This window comes from Microtus oregoni, unplaced genomic scaffold, assembly GCF_018167655.1.
Source record: "Microtus oregoni isolate MIOR12 unplaced genomic scaffold, Mior012 000004F_ref0000308, whole genome shotgun sequence".
In the NCBI taxonomy this organism is placed as follows: domain Eukaryota; kingdom Metazoa; phylum Chordata; class Mammalia; order Rodentia; family Cricetidae; genus Microtus; species Microtus oregoni.
The window spans coordinates 3,876,460-3,891,619 of NW_024543063.1; the positions used below are offsets into that span (position 1 = coordinate 3,876,460).

The window sequence follows — 15,160 nt, forward strand, 5'->3', positions numbered from 1 at the left end:
ACAAATTGTAAGCTGTGCAAGTCAGCACGTGGCATGGAACCTCGGCAGGGAATGCAGTAGTAAGAGCAGGGTGGGGGGCATGCTGCTTGTGCTTCGGAAATTTCCAAGTTTCCTCATGCAGTTAACTCCACTGTGGCAGGGTTCTACAAAAAACCACATAGGTAAAAGCAAGCCAAGGAGGTGGGAGTCTTTCTAGGATGTGGTCCTAGGCCTTTATGTTGGTCCATAGACAAGTGTGGAATCTGGATCCACATGGGTGCCATATGAAGGAGGACATTTAATTGAAATCCTACACCAGCACAGAATTGAGTATTATTGAGGGTTATTTATTTAGGGAAAGACTCACAGATCACAATCCTCTACTCGAATGGGGAACAGAAACCAAATTCAGCAGCAGGGAAAGACACCGGATGCGTACTTTTCATTGGCATATATAGTATAAGAAGCCATGCCCAAGTGGGCAGGTAACTTAAATGCTACTGGTGGTAGAAATTCCTACAGTATATGAACATGTAGGACAAATGTCCCTTGTAGTGTGATTGAGCATCCTTTGGATACATGCCCAAGAGTGGTATTGCTGGGTCCAGAGGTAGAGTGATTCCCAGTTGTCTGAGAAATCGCCATACTGATTTCCAGAGTGGTTGTACACACCAAACCCACCCTTGTACAAATCCTATGAAGGTAATGACAGCTGCACAGTGCACTGGCCATGTGGTGCATGGTTGACAACATCCCACATGCCCACCCCAACTTCTGAAGTTTACATTAATCCTTCCCTTTTACTATAATGTTCCTTGAGCCTTAGAGGGGGTAATAGATATTTTCATTTGGGGCTGAGCACTCAACACTTGCTTATTCTTGGAATGTTGACCAGTCATGAAGTCTCTGCAATAATCACTGTCCACTGTACACAATGTCAAATTGCCTTCTAAATATTAAAGTTCATAGATTATACGCTGACTGCTGAAGGGAAGGCAAATGATGGCCTAAAGTGGTACCACCTATAGCAAGTTATCACTCCTGTTTACTCCCTTAAAAGGGACATAAAAGTAGAAAGAGTTGGGGATAGGAAGGGAAGGAGATCAACAATAATGGGCAAAAGAAGAAAGGGCAATGGGGTGATAATGATCAAAATGTGATATATGCACACATAACTAGCACATGTTCATGAGCTCCAATAAGATACATAAGAGAAAAGGAACATTATAAATCAAGAAAGCTTATGATTAAGAAAAGAAAAGCACCTGCAGATCACAGCTAATGTTACACCACACAATCTCATAAATAGACCAAACAGGAGAACTGCAGGATGCCAGAAAGCAAAACTGGGAGGAAAAGCAAGCCCTGCTTAGAGGGCAGATCCCCCTTGCAGGTCTTCTGGGAAGGAGCAGCATGAGATCAGACCACAGGGCTTGGAGGGACACAAGCAAGCCACATGTGCAGAGGTCAGTAGGCTATTGTAAAGTAGAGTTTACCAAGACTTCAATCTTACTCGGAGGATAAATTAACACCTTGATGATGTGGGAGTGTCATATATCAATCTGTTGATTTCATTGGTTAAGTAATAAAGAAACTGCTTGGCTCTGATAGGTTAAAACATAGGTGGGAGGAGTAAATAGAACAGAATGCTGAGAGGAAGAGGAAGTGAGCTCAGAGGCCATGCTCCCCTCTCCCAGGCAGACGCACGCGATGAACCAAGCCGCCAGGTCAGACATGCTGAATCTTTCCTGGTAAGACTGGTGCTACACAGTTTATTAGAGATGGGTTGATCAGGATATCAGAATTATCCAGTAAGGGCTAGAGCTAATGGGCCAAGCAGTGTTTAAAAGAATACAGTTTGTGTGTTGTTATTTCAGGTAAAGCTAGCCGGTGGCGGGAGCTGGGTGGTGGAACACAGCCTGTAGCTCCTATTACAACACCTTGATATTGTCACAAGCTGCCAGGCCAGGTATTAATGGTTCTCTAAACTGTGAATCTACATAAAGCTTCATCTATAAGCTGTGGCTGGAGGTGTAAGGGATATGCTGGAGGTCAATTGCATTTAGGTTTATCATGACTCCAGCAGTAGATTGTGATACCTCATGAGGAGGGCAACTTCATGAGCAGAGGAAGGTAGAGGAAGCAGCACTATAGTAAAACAGAGGAGGAAGTCTTCAGAGTTTCCTTTTAGTCCATCCTCTTATGAGATCAATATAAGGATGAGTAGACACACAGGTTCTAAAAGTCACATTCTTAGATGCACAGAGGGAAGCTCTCACTTCACTAATATTAGACTCAATGATAAAAGAAAAGGAAAGAGTTGTAGAGAAATATGCTGTTATGTAGCTTCACTGGGAGATGTTGACAATGATTCCCAAACCTGGTTGCGGTCATACTGCTCTGCACTCTTTCAAACTAAAGGGATTCAGGATTCTTCCAACTATGAACCATTTGGTGGCAAAGAATGAGCCTTATTTATATTCTGTAAATGTATGCTTAATAATACATATTCATGAAAGACAGGGTATATTTGAAACAGATGTGTGTGTTGGTGGATATATGAGTAGATGAACACATCAATAAACCAAAAAGAAGTAGGAAACAAGAGAACAAAGAAAACAGGACAGGTAGATATAAATACCATAAGATAGTCTGTCTCCAAAGGATCCCTTTCTTCTATCACCCTAGCATAGTCCCTGATGATAACACCAGCCACTCTCCTTCACCAGACTGTGTCTCTGTCCCAGCCTCTTCAGGGCATCCTTTACATCCTTGTTGCGCAGACTGTAGATGAGGGGGTTGAACATGGGGATCACTAGGGTGTAGATGATGGAGACCAACTTGCCCTGCTCCATAGATTGCAAACCTCCTGGCTGTCCATATATTGCAAAACCAGTTCCATAAAACAAGGATACAGCTGTCATGTGGGAGCCACAGGTAGAGAAGATCTTGTGCCGCCCTGACCCTGACTGCATCCTGAGGATGGTCACTGTGATGTAGCCATAAGAGATGATGATCACAAGAACAGCACACAGAATGATGAATCCAGAGATACCAAGGATGACAAGCTCATTAAGAGTTGTGTCTGCACAGGCAAGCTTGATCAGTGGGGGTATATCACAGAAGAAGGAATTGATGTGGTTGGAGCTGCAGAAGGACAACTGGAATGTGAGGCTGGTCTGGACAATGGCATTCAGGCAGCCAACACAGAAGGTACCCAGAACCAGACGGGCACAGATTGCAGGACTCATGTTCACAGAGTATCTTAAAGGACTGCAGATGGCCATGAAACGATCATAGGCCATCACAGCTAAGAGGAAAGCTTCAATGGCACCCAACAAGGAGAAAAGGAAGAGCTGAGTGGCACATCCCTCAAAGCTGATGACCTTGGAAGAGGAGAAAATGTTGGCCAGAGCATTGGGCACAATAACAGAAGAGAGGCAGAGGTCGACAAAGGACAGGTTCTTGAGGAAGAAGTACATGGGGGAGTGCAGGCCGGCATCCAGGGTGATGACTGTGATCATGGTGAGGTTGCCCAGGATGGTCAGCACATACAGAGGCAGGAAGACAGCAAAGAGCAGGGCTTGGGTCTCTGCATCTCCCCCAAATCCATCAAGAACAAACCCCTGCAAAGACACTGCTGAGAGACTTTCATTTCTGTGTACTGGTTTGTCCATGAGTGTGGACAGCTGAAGAGAGAGTGGGGGAGGCAGAGAGAGGAAGCAGATCTCACCAGTACAGCCGGATATTCCACAGGCTGCAGGAACTTATTGGTGACCTGCTGTCCCTTGTGCAAACTTCAGTACCTGCTCTGATATCTTTCCAGATGAGCTGGTGTGTCCTGAAAAATGAATTTCCTCAGATTTATTTAATTCATGAGGTTGTGCTGAGCCTTCCTGTGTGGAAGCCTGAGTTCATACTTTGAGGATAAAAAGAGACTCCAGACTAGTTACTCCCAGAGTACAGACAGTTTCTCAGTATCCCTATGCCTGCCTCTGGTTCCTGTGCTCACTCTACCTAGGGACACTCTTAGCAGTGCCATTGAAGCAGCTGTCTCCTGAGTCCCATTAAGTATTCCACAGTTATTCACTTTACTGATTTGAAAATGTTTCTAAGGACAATATGTCCTCAAAAAATTGGGTAGGGCAATTCCTTTCTTTATAGATTGGTATCAGAACATTAAAATGCCCTTCCCAGACTCAGACTGTGTTGTGCCCCTGACAGGACTCTGATCTCACCTTAGCAGCTGTGGCTCAAATGCTGACACATAGTGACAATCAATATGCAGACTCTGCTTGTTGATGTGACTGGTTCCTGCCAATGTCTAGATGTTGGAAATTATAGTGAGGGGCCAGGACCATATCCTGAAAAATCGAGGACTTGAGAGCACACATATATGAGACACAGTTTTGACCTCTAATCTGACTCATTGACAACTCTGCTCCCTGCTCCATCCCCAGCTTTGGATTTCACTTTGCCATTTAAAACCAGATGAGGCTGACATCTACCCAGTGTCTTTGGGAGATTCATGTTCACATTTATTTGAATGATTTCTACTCTAGAATGAATACAAATGTCCTGCCGATAAACAGCTATGATTGCTACTGTTTATCCCAGGAGAAATCAGGGAGGTTGCCAGAGTTAGGAACCTGGCTAGGGAGGAAGGAATGTCTGTTCCACAACATTCTCAAAGCTCAGGGACTTCTCTCAGGTGTATGGATCCAGCTGTTGCAGTGTCTACCATACACTGCATGCAGAGAGGTCGCGGAATAGGAAGGGTTCAATGTGAGCCCACCATATACTACAGAGATGACTTTTCTACTGAAAGCTCAAAGGTATGCATGAAGATTCGTGCTCAAAATTGACACATATGACAGGGACCTAAGACCTTACCACATGGGTTTTCCTCGTCACCAGTGTGATATGTATTGATATGTCTATGACACAGATGGTCCTACATTTCTTGTTGGAGCAAGGAGAAGCACAATCCCTCAAGCTTTCCAAGGATCAATTACATTCAGAGACATATGTGGAAGGAGAAGGTAGCCGTGGAAGGTCTGCTGTGGGAGAATAGTGTTCCAGTGATGGTAAAGACACAGCCTGTGCTCATCTTAGCCTAGCCCCTCCTAAGCCAGAGCATCCCTGTGTTACATGATGGATGCAGAGCTTCATCCCACATGAATGCAGAATTGGAGCTGGTGTTCAAGATCGTGACCCTGTGTGGGATGATGCAGAACCACTAAATGTGACCTGGATTAATGTTAGGCTTGATCACCATAGGAAGCCATTGTCTACAGAACTAGTCCACAATCATTCCTGAGTCCCACCCTGATGTCTGCCATGTATGGCGTCTTCTACTTTTAGCATCCTTGACAGATAACATGCTGACCTTACCTTATCGAGGTGAGACTCAGGACTCACACAAAGTCAGATACCACCATCCATGCTCCTCAGGTCCCCATGCTATTGAGGTTGGTCTGTGCTGAATATGGACACCGTGGGTTCCTTTTCCTTCCTGAGATCAGCTATGGCTTTCTGGACAGTAGAATGAGGTGGGTATGGGCAGAGGTGTAGACCTGGACTGAGAGTCTGTGTGTGCAAATCTTGGCTCCAGCAAGTTCTGTGTCTTGTGAAGTGTGAGGTCTGCGTTTCCTGACCTTTCTTCCTCTTCCATGTCTGTTATCAGGGCAGTGTGTGGGTGTCTATAGTTGGGTTCACTCTGTTGGGGAGGATGCTCTGCACGGTTGAGCTGGGACTTGCAGTCTCCAGTGGCCAATTAAGGAGTCATGATCCTCTGTGGCATCTGGCACTCAAACTGAATGGCCTCCAGAGGTATAACAGAGACACTGGACAATTTCTAACTCATAACCATCTTCTCCTGGTGAGTTGGCAGGAAGCCTGGGGACCTCAGGAACCCGAGGAGACTCTGTCAGGGTATGGTAGATGACTCAGAGGGATCCTAATCCAATATCCCTCATTATAGTTGTTCCCTGTGTGGGCCATCATGGCCTTCCGGCCACAGCACTTCCTCCTCCAAGTCCCTAGCTATACTGATATGAGGAAAGGAGGTAGGGAGTCCTGTATGGTGTTATTTAGCCTCATCTTCCCACAACCATTTTTCTGTCCATTGACCCTTCAGTGCCATCAGAAGTCTATGTAGATGGTCTCAGTTCTCTTTCTGTGCCTTTCGGGTTTTTTTTTTTTTGACACAGTTTCTCTGTAGCTTTGGAGCCTGTCCTGGTGTTAGCTCCACAAGATCAGGCTGGCCTTGAACTCAGAGAGATCTGCTTGCCTCTGCCTCCCTAGTGCTGGGATTAAAGGCGTGCCACCACTGTCTGACACAAATTCTACTTAAAGATTAAAAATTCAAGCCAATCTGTAATGATCCCAACCAAACGTATAGCTCTTCTCTTTGGTGGTTGACCCTTTCTTCTCTGGGTGGTGAGGTCTGACTCCCACCCATACCTTCACTCTGAATTCTCCATCTGCTGTCTTTGTGAGGATGGCCCACAACACTCTCCCCTTCTGCACTGATAATGTCCTTGACAGCTCATTGTGGGCGACAACTAGGTCAGTGCCTGGGTTTGATATCTCCACTGCGTTCCTCCATTAACTTACCTCACCGCTCCCTGGAACTTGCTTGTTTCCTTTCTACAAACAATTCCTCCTCTCCCTTCATTTTCATGTATGTGTGATTGTGTGTGTGTGTGTGTATGTGTGTGTGTGTGTATGTGTGTGTATGTATGTGTGTGTGTGTTCCAAGGACTTTTATTAGGATTGCTTGCACATGCACAGGTGGGGTGTGGTTATTTACTTGATAAAGGACAACTTACCCATGGCTGAGACTGATTAATATGAGTTTCTTTTCTCAGCAATATTAATAGTCCATTGCTTCTACGGGAGGAATGGGGTCTCATAAGATCCTCCCCATCAATGTGCAATGTTGATTGGCCCACACCCGGGCAGGTAGTCACACTTTTATTAGTTCATGACTACAGCAGCCATGTCAATTCCAAGAGACATTTCATAGCTCCTCCCCATCTTCTGGGTTTTATGCTCTTAATAGTTTTAGTACCTGTGTGATCCCTTCTGCAGGATTTTTGCTATTATTTAATTTTTTGGCAGTTATTTGGGAAACTTTATGGAAACAATCTAAAATCCAGAAAGCTCCTGGTGACACCAAAGTAACTCCTTTGTCTCCAGTCACTGAAGTGGCCAGATTTCTACAAAGTGATGCTTAGTGAATTCTCCAGACCAGTTCCTGTGCAGTCATCTGTCTACTTTCCTTTTTTTAAGTTTTAGTTTTTTTAAAATTTATTAGATATTTTTTTAAATCCAAGTTCCCACTCCCTCCTTTCCTCTCATTCCTTCAACACACCCTCCCACACCACTCCCATCCAATCCTCTGAGAAGGTCAGTCACATTGATCTGTGGAAGGTCCAAGGCCCTCCCTACTGCTTCTAGACTGAACAAGGTACACATTTAAAGAGAATAGGATCTCAAAAGGCAGTACATGCAGTAGGTATAAATCCCGATGCCAGCCAGTGGCCCCTAAGTCTGCTACAGCCATGAAACTGTCAACCACATTCAGAGAGACTAGTTTGGTTCCTTCACAGTCCATCTGAAATTGTTGAGCTCCTATTAGCTCAGGTAAACTGTTTCAGTGGGTGAACCCATCCTGGTCCTGACATCTTTGTTCATATTCTCATTTCTTCACTCTTCAACTGAACTTTGGGAGCTCAGTCCACTGATCCAATGTGGGTCTCTGCCTTTATTTCCATCAGTTGCTTGATGAAGGTTCTATGGTGATATTTTAGATATTCATCAATCTGACTACAGGGCAAGACCAGTTTGGGTACCCTCTCCTATATCGATTAGGGTATTATCTGGGGTCATCCTTGTGGATTCCTGGGAATTTCTCTAGATCCAGGTTTCTGCTAATCCTATAATGGCTTCCTCAATCAAGTTATCTCTTTCCTTGCTCTCAACTTTGACCTTCTTTCACCTTGACTCCCCCATTCCCTCAAGTTCTTCTTAACCATCTCTTTCTCCTCTCTTCTTTCCTTTCTACCCTCTCTTCCTTCCTTACCCCCATGCTCCCAATTATGTTAGACGATCTTGTATATTTCCACTTTCCAGGTGTATATATATATATTTTTTTTCTTTCGGTTCATCTTATTATTTAGCTTCTCTAGGCTCTTGAACTATAGGCTCAATGTCCTTTGTTTATAGCTAGTTTGCACTTATGAGTGAGTACATACCATATTCATCTTTTTGGGTCTAGGTTACCTCTCCCAGGACAGTGTTTTCTAATTCCATCCATTTGCATGCAAAATTCAAGATGTCTTTCCTTTTTACTGTTGAGTAGTACTCTAATGTGTAAATTGCCACATTTTCTTAATTCATTCTTCATTTGAGGGGCATGCAGGTTGTTTCCAGATTCTGCCTTTTACAAATAATGCAGCTTTAAATATAGTTGAACAAATTCTTTTGTAGTACAATTGAGCATCTTTTGGGTGGAGAAGAATGCTTAAAAAATCACACACTAGCTCAGAATTGTATATAATAAAAGGTTATATATTTAGGCATAGACTCACAGATCACAGTCCTCTGCTGGAACTGGGAACAGCATCTGAATCACGCAGCTGGAATAAAGACTGGATGTGCACTTTGCATCTGAATATATTGTTGTATTAAGAGCAGTGGCTGCTTCCCGCCACCTGGCTAGCTTTACCCGAAATAATTACAGGGAAACTGTATTCTTTTAAACACTGCTTGGCCCATTAGCTCTAGTCTCTTACTGGCTAGCTCTCACATCTAGATTAACCCATTTCTAATAATCTGTGTACCACCACAAGGTGGTAGCTTACCGGTAAGATCCTAACCTGAGTCTGCCTCGGAGAGGAGAATCATGGCGACTGACTGACTCTGCTTCTTTCTCCCAGTATTCTTTTCTGTTTACTCCACCTACCTCATTTTCTGTCCTATTAAAGGGCCAAGGGAGTTTCTTTATTTAACCAATGAAATCAACACAAAACAGAAGACTTCCACATCAATACATAGTATAAGAAGCCACACCCAAGTGGGCAGATATCTTAAAGGCTACTGGTGGTAGGAATTCCAACAGCACCTTCTCCTTTTGTTTAAATAAGAAAGTCCTAAGCCTAATACAAAGTTATACATTAAAAACAAATATCAGGTATAAAAATTAGAATTACAACCAGCATAAACATTATCAAGCAATAAACACATGATAAATGTTTCAATAATTATCCCATCCTAATGAGTTTAAATTTTGTATATAAATAATTGGCTAAGTCATGAGAGGAAAGTAACTACAACTATCTGGTCTTCAACCCCATTGAAGACCCAAGAAAAGACATAATATTACTTGAGTAAGCAAGAAGTTCCATTAAGCAATTTCCAAAATGTGCAAAAAAAAAAATGACAGAAATAACTGGCTACCTGAGCAATCACCCAAAGTCTTATTTGCAACCAATTTTGGCTAAGGCCTAGAGTTACTGACAGACCATTTTTAGAAGCAGGAAATTTTTCAAAACTCTCTTACCTTGTCTTGGCAAGATTTGACAGTCTTTTATTTTGTATCCTGCTTGTCCTGTCCTGATATCATGCATTTTGTAAGTAGTTGATACTTAGGCAGTTACTTGACCAAAGGCCACTTTTGCCAAGAAGAAAACAAGCTCCAAGTAGAGTGTCTTTTGTGCTCATCATTTTTTCTAGAATGGATCAGTGCTGCCAGGAATAATTTTGTATCATTTCAACAGAACCCTAAGTTATTTAAATGCCATATTCTACAGCTCTTTGAAGTGATTGAAGATTTCCTATCTATGCAGAATACAATCTCTATGTATCTAAAGAACCTGATTAGTTTAACTGTAACTATGAAAAACATGGATGACTATTGACCTATGAATCTTAATACCTATATAACTTAAAGACTAAGACTTCATATTAGAATGTTAAACAATCTTTAAACACCTGGGCAACAAATGAGGACAATGATCTCAAAATGTAAACAATGTAAAAGTATCTTGATCAAGATAGAAATGTATATTGCAATATGATAAATAAACCCTAAAATTGTCTCAGCATACAAAATTTCTGAAGCAGAGGTACTAGCATACATGCATACAATAAAAAAATTGGCTTTCCCTAGATATATGAATATTGTAGATGAAAATCCTAGACCATTATCTGTTTTTATTTGTGCAGGTATTCCCATGATGGCCATAACTCCTAATAAATGTGTGATTACTGAATCAAACTTTTCTGAGCTTAAAGTAGTAGCACATGGAAAATCTCAATAAGTGTCATTAATGTGGTACACATATTTTAATTTTCCAAATTCTGTAAAGTGGAACACATCCATCTGCCAGATTTCAATCCTTTGGGTTAGTCCCTGCAGGTAGCAGTATATGGTCATAGAAAGGTCAAGTAGGACATCTCTTTACAATCTCGTCAGCTTGTTGCCATATAGTAGAAAATACTTTCTTTAAACCTTAGCTATTGGAATGATGTTTCTTATGGAATTCTGAGGCCTTCAACACACTTTCAATTAGTAATCAATCAATGTCTATATTACCTTGTACTAGAGGACCTCACAGACCTGTATGGGATTGGAGTTGTGTTGTGTATATGGTACAAAGCCTATTCCAGATTATATCTTGAACCTGTATGAACAATGAAGTCAATTCTCTATTATCTGGTATAAATTCAGCAGTTTCAATATGTAAAACAACTCTTTCTGCATATTGTGAATCAGTAACTATATTGAGAGGTCCTTTAAAATCCCTTAACACCTTGAGAATACCATATAATTCTACCTTTTGAACATAATTATAAGGGCTTTGTCATACCTTACTTAATTATTCTAATTTGTAACCTGCTTTTCCTAATTTCTTTGTATCAATATAGAATGAAAGGGCTCCAGTTATTTGTGTGTTCAGTACATGTGGGGATGAATTCCAGTAGTTCTTTTTGTAAGGTTAATTCTATCACTTTGGGATAATTGCTATTAATCTCTCATAAAAATTTAGCACAAACTCTTTGCCAAAGTTCATTGTTTTCCCATATTTTTTTAATTTCATTAGAAGTAAAATGAGCTATAATCTCTGTTGGTTCTATACTTAACCTATTTTATAACCTGGTTATGTGACAAAATCTCCACTCTGTATTTTTTTCAGGAGCAATTTGTAATCCCTATTTTGACAACACTTTCTTTGCTTCTTCAAATATTCTTTCTAAAGTATCTATGTTTGAATCATATAGCAAAATACCATCAGTGTGATGGTAAGTTATAGATTTAGGAAATTTTTTATGTGTTATTTCCAATGGGTGATTTACAAAGTATTGCCAAAGGGTGGGGCTAGTGAGCATTCCCTGTGGAAGGATGGTCCACTGGTATTACTTAGTACATTGAGAATTATTATAAGTAGCCACTGTGAAGGCAAAATTTTCTCTGTACTTTTCTTTTAAAGGTATAGTAAAGAAACAATTTTACAAATCAATAACTATAAGAGGCCAAAAATTGGTAATAGAGAAGGCAGAGGAATTCCAGATTGTAAAGGGCCCATAGCTTGAATTACCTTATTTACAGCTCTTAGATCTGCCACCATTCTTCATTTACCTGATTTTTTTAAACAATAAATACCAGAGAATTTCAGGGGCTGGTTGATTCTTCAATATGGTGAGCTTCTAGTTGCTCCTAAAACAGCTGCTCTAAAACCTACAATTTATCTTCTATTAACGTCCACTCTTTAACCAATATTGGTTTCTTAGTTAACCATTTAAAGTTAGGGCTGTTGGTTCCTCTAAAGTGATGATAGTTGCTTTGTGTTCTGGCACATCTCGAATTGCTGGTGACCTTTGTGTATAGTACTTTATAATATCCTTACCTAAATTATGAGTTTCTGGGACTGCAGAAACATTAATCTAGGTATTCCATTGCTGCAGCAGGCCATGACCCCATAAATTTAATGCAATATTAGCCACATATGGCCTCAGCTTTCCTCTCTGTCCTTCTGGCCCTATGCAGTCAATAAATCTCATGTTTCATTTCACTTGAGATAGGGTTCCAATTCCTAATAATTGCACATCTGCCTCTTGAAGAGGCCAATTTGGATGCCAAGATTCTAGAGTAATGATACTCATGAATACCCATGGCAATCAAACCCACAATTACAATACCATTTATACATACTCTTAGTTTTGGTCTTTGATCATTTATAGAAGTCTGGCAGAATATAGGTTTTCTATTTCCTGATGGAATTTTTGATTATCCTCCATGTTTATTTCATCATATAGAATAGTATACTTCTTTACAAAAGGCTCTAGATTTTTTAATTTTTCCTGGTGAGACATGTTATCACAGTAACTAGGCATTACTGGACTGATTTTGACTTGGGGGCCTGCAAGAGACCCCCAAGGAGTTTCCTTATGGTATCAGGTTGCCTTGTCTCTCTTTTTTTGATGTGCATTCATAGGTCCATTATCTGGCTTTTCCGCACATCCTGTTCTTGCCACTCCTAGAGGAGTTATTTTTCCTAGGAATTCCTTGTCTACAATCCCTTCTCAGATGTCCTATTCTACCACAATTGAAACATTTGGCATTTTGATGACTCTTCATTCCTTTCAAAATTGCTTCCTCTACTCAAGATTCAGTATTATAGTCAAATGTCTCAATGTTCATTGCATGCAGAATCCATTCATCCTTTGGTGCTGATCTAACATTTAAAGGTCCAAGTATCTTTTTGCATTCTATGTTTGCATTTTCAAAAGCCAGAGATTCAATAAATACTCATCTAGCATCTGGCTCTGTTACTCCTATTTGTACTGTCTTAGTTAATTTTAGTGAGAAGTCACTAAAGGGTTCTCTCTGACCCTATTTAATCCTGGTATATGATTTAATTTATTTTCCTAATTCTTTAAACCTGTCTCAAGAATTTAAAGGTGATTTGTGGCATAGGGACAAGATTTGTTCACTGTAAAGAGCTTGAGCCTGTGGGTCAGCATAAGTGCCCTCACCAAGAATTTGATCTTGGGAAGTTTCAAGTTCTTCCCCCCCCCCCCCCGTTGTTCTAAAATTTTAGCCTCTTCCCTGAAGTGTAGTATTAAGAGCGTTGGGTGCCGTTCTGTAGTAGGAGCGGCGGGGCTGCGTCCCCATCACCCCGCCGCCTGCATGGCTAGCTTTACACGAAATAACAACACACAAATTGTATTCATTTAAACACTGCTTGTCCCTTTAGCTCTAGACCTTACTGGCTAATTCTAATATCCCGATCAACCCATCTCTAATAATCTGTGAGCACCGGTCTTACCGGGAGATTCTAGCCTACATCCATCCTGGGTCGGAGCATCGCATGTATCTGCCAGGGAGTGGGGCATGGTGTCTCTCTCTGAGGCATCTTACCTCACTTGCTCTTCCTTTCAGCATTCTGTTCTGTTTACTCCACTCACCTATGTTCTAAGCTATGAGCCCAAGCAGTTTGTTTATTACTTAACCAATGAAATCAACAGATTGATATATGACACTCCCACATCACTTCCCCTTTTTCTGTTTAAACAAAAAAGGAAGGCTTTAACTTTAACATAGCAAAATTACATATAACACAACAGTTATCAAGTAAAAATTACAATAATCTTTATCATAACTAAGGAAAACTATAACTATAACTAACTATTCTTAACTCCATCAAAGACTCCAGAAAGATACAATATTACCTAAGCAAACAAGAAAAAAAGCAACTTTCAAACTCTAGAAATGACAGAGACATCTCGCTGCCTGGACAGTCACCCAAAGTTCCTCTGTACCATTGGGGCATCCATCTTCGGCCTACAAGCCCATAGTTTCCAGCAGACATTTCCACAAAGCAGGAAATTTCAAAGGCAGTCACTATCTGCTTGTCCTGAAGAATGTCTTGCAGACTCTTTCATGAATCAGGAACCCCAAAAGATCATCTCACCTTAGGCAAGTTCAGTAGTCCTCTCTCTGCGGGTTCTCTGTGTCCAGTTTATGCCATAGTCCAGGCAAGAGCAGTTTCTTGCCCAAATGGCTATCAAACTCCATAAGGTGCCTCTTCAATGCCCATCTTCTTCTTGAAGTAGATTGGTGCTGCCAGGAGCAGAGTGTCTCATTGTCATGAAAAGTCCTAAGTTATTAAAACATTTAAAATGCCAAATTCTATAATCTTTGAAAGATATTAAGAATGCCTATCTAAGATATATCTATGCACATCTAGAAAATCTTAACTAACATGACTACAAACTTGACTATTATTGATTACCTATTAACAAGCTATATATTTTACATTTTAAGTGAACTACACAATCACAATATCTTAATGAATAGCAGAAATATGCATATACATATAACAAAATTGACCTTAAATCTCTATCAACAAAGCAAAATCTATACGAATACAAATTATTCATACCTATATCATATCCCCCTTTAAATGTAAAAGAACATTTATAAACCATATTTGGGAGCATGGGCGCAGTTTTTTCTCTCCAAACTGCTTCCTGCTGAATGGGGGCGTCGTTAATTAGGTCTTTCATGGTATAACCTGTGTGCTAGTTTCATCCCAGTTGGCAGTTGAGCGAAGCAATTTTCTGAAGATGTTCACAGCAACCCTTCAGGAGGACGTGGTCCATCATACCATATCAGAATAGAAGAAATGAACAGGGTCTCATCCTCTGTGAAAACAAAATAAGAAACTCCTTTCCAAAGCAATTCAAAGAGAGCATAATAGCATACAGCATCAAAATTCTCTGTGTATTTTTCATTTTTGTGCGCTTTATTTTAACCTCTATTTCGTTTATTTTTACTGTTAACTTTTTGCTTTTTGAAATAGGTTCTCTGTATCTTTGACCTGGAATAACTCTGTAGACCAGGCTGTCTTTGAACTCTCAGAGATCCGCCTGTCTCTGCCTCCCAGGCATTCGGGATTAAAGGTGTATGCTACCACACCTTGAAGTCACAGAGGTCAATCTCCCTCTGCCTCCTAAGTGTTGGGATTAAAGGTGTGTACTACCACACCCAACTACTCTCTTTCTTCCTTATTTTTGTTTTTTACTTTAAGAATTTTAACTTTTAGTCTGCATATACTTTAACACTGTAAATCATTTAAAATTTCTTTGTCTTTGACGCTCTCTTTACTGT

General features: G+C 40.8%; 1 protein-coding gene across 1 annotated transcript; it reads right to left on the bottom strand.

Moving 5' to 3' along the window:
* Positions 1-2,663: 2,663 nt before the first annotated feature.
* LOC121446902 (olfactory receptor 12-like) lies at positions 2,664-3,656 on the bottom strand. The gene has a single exon (XM_041649799.1). The coding sequence runs from the start codon at positions 3,654-3,656 to the stop codon at positions 2,664-2,666; it is 993 nt and encodes a 330-aa protein (XP_041505733.1).
* Positions 3,657-15,160: the final 11,504 nt, after the last annotated feature.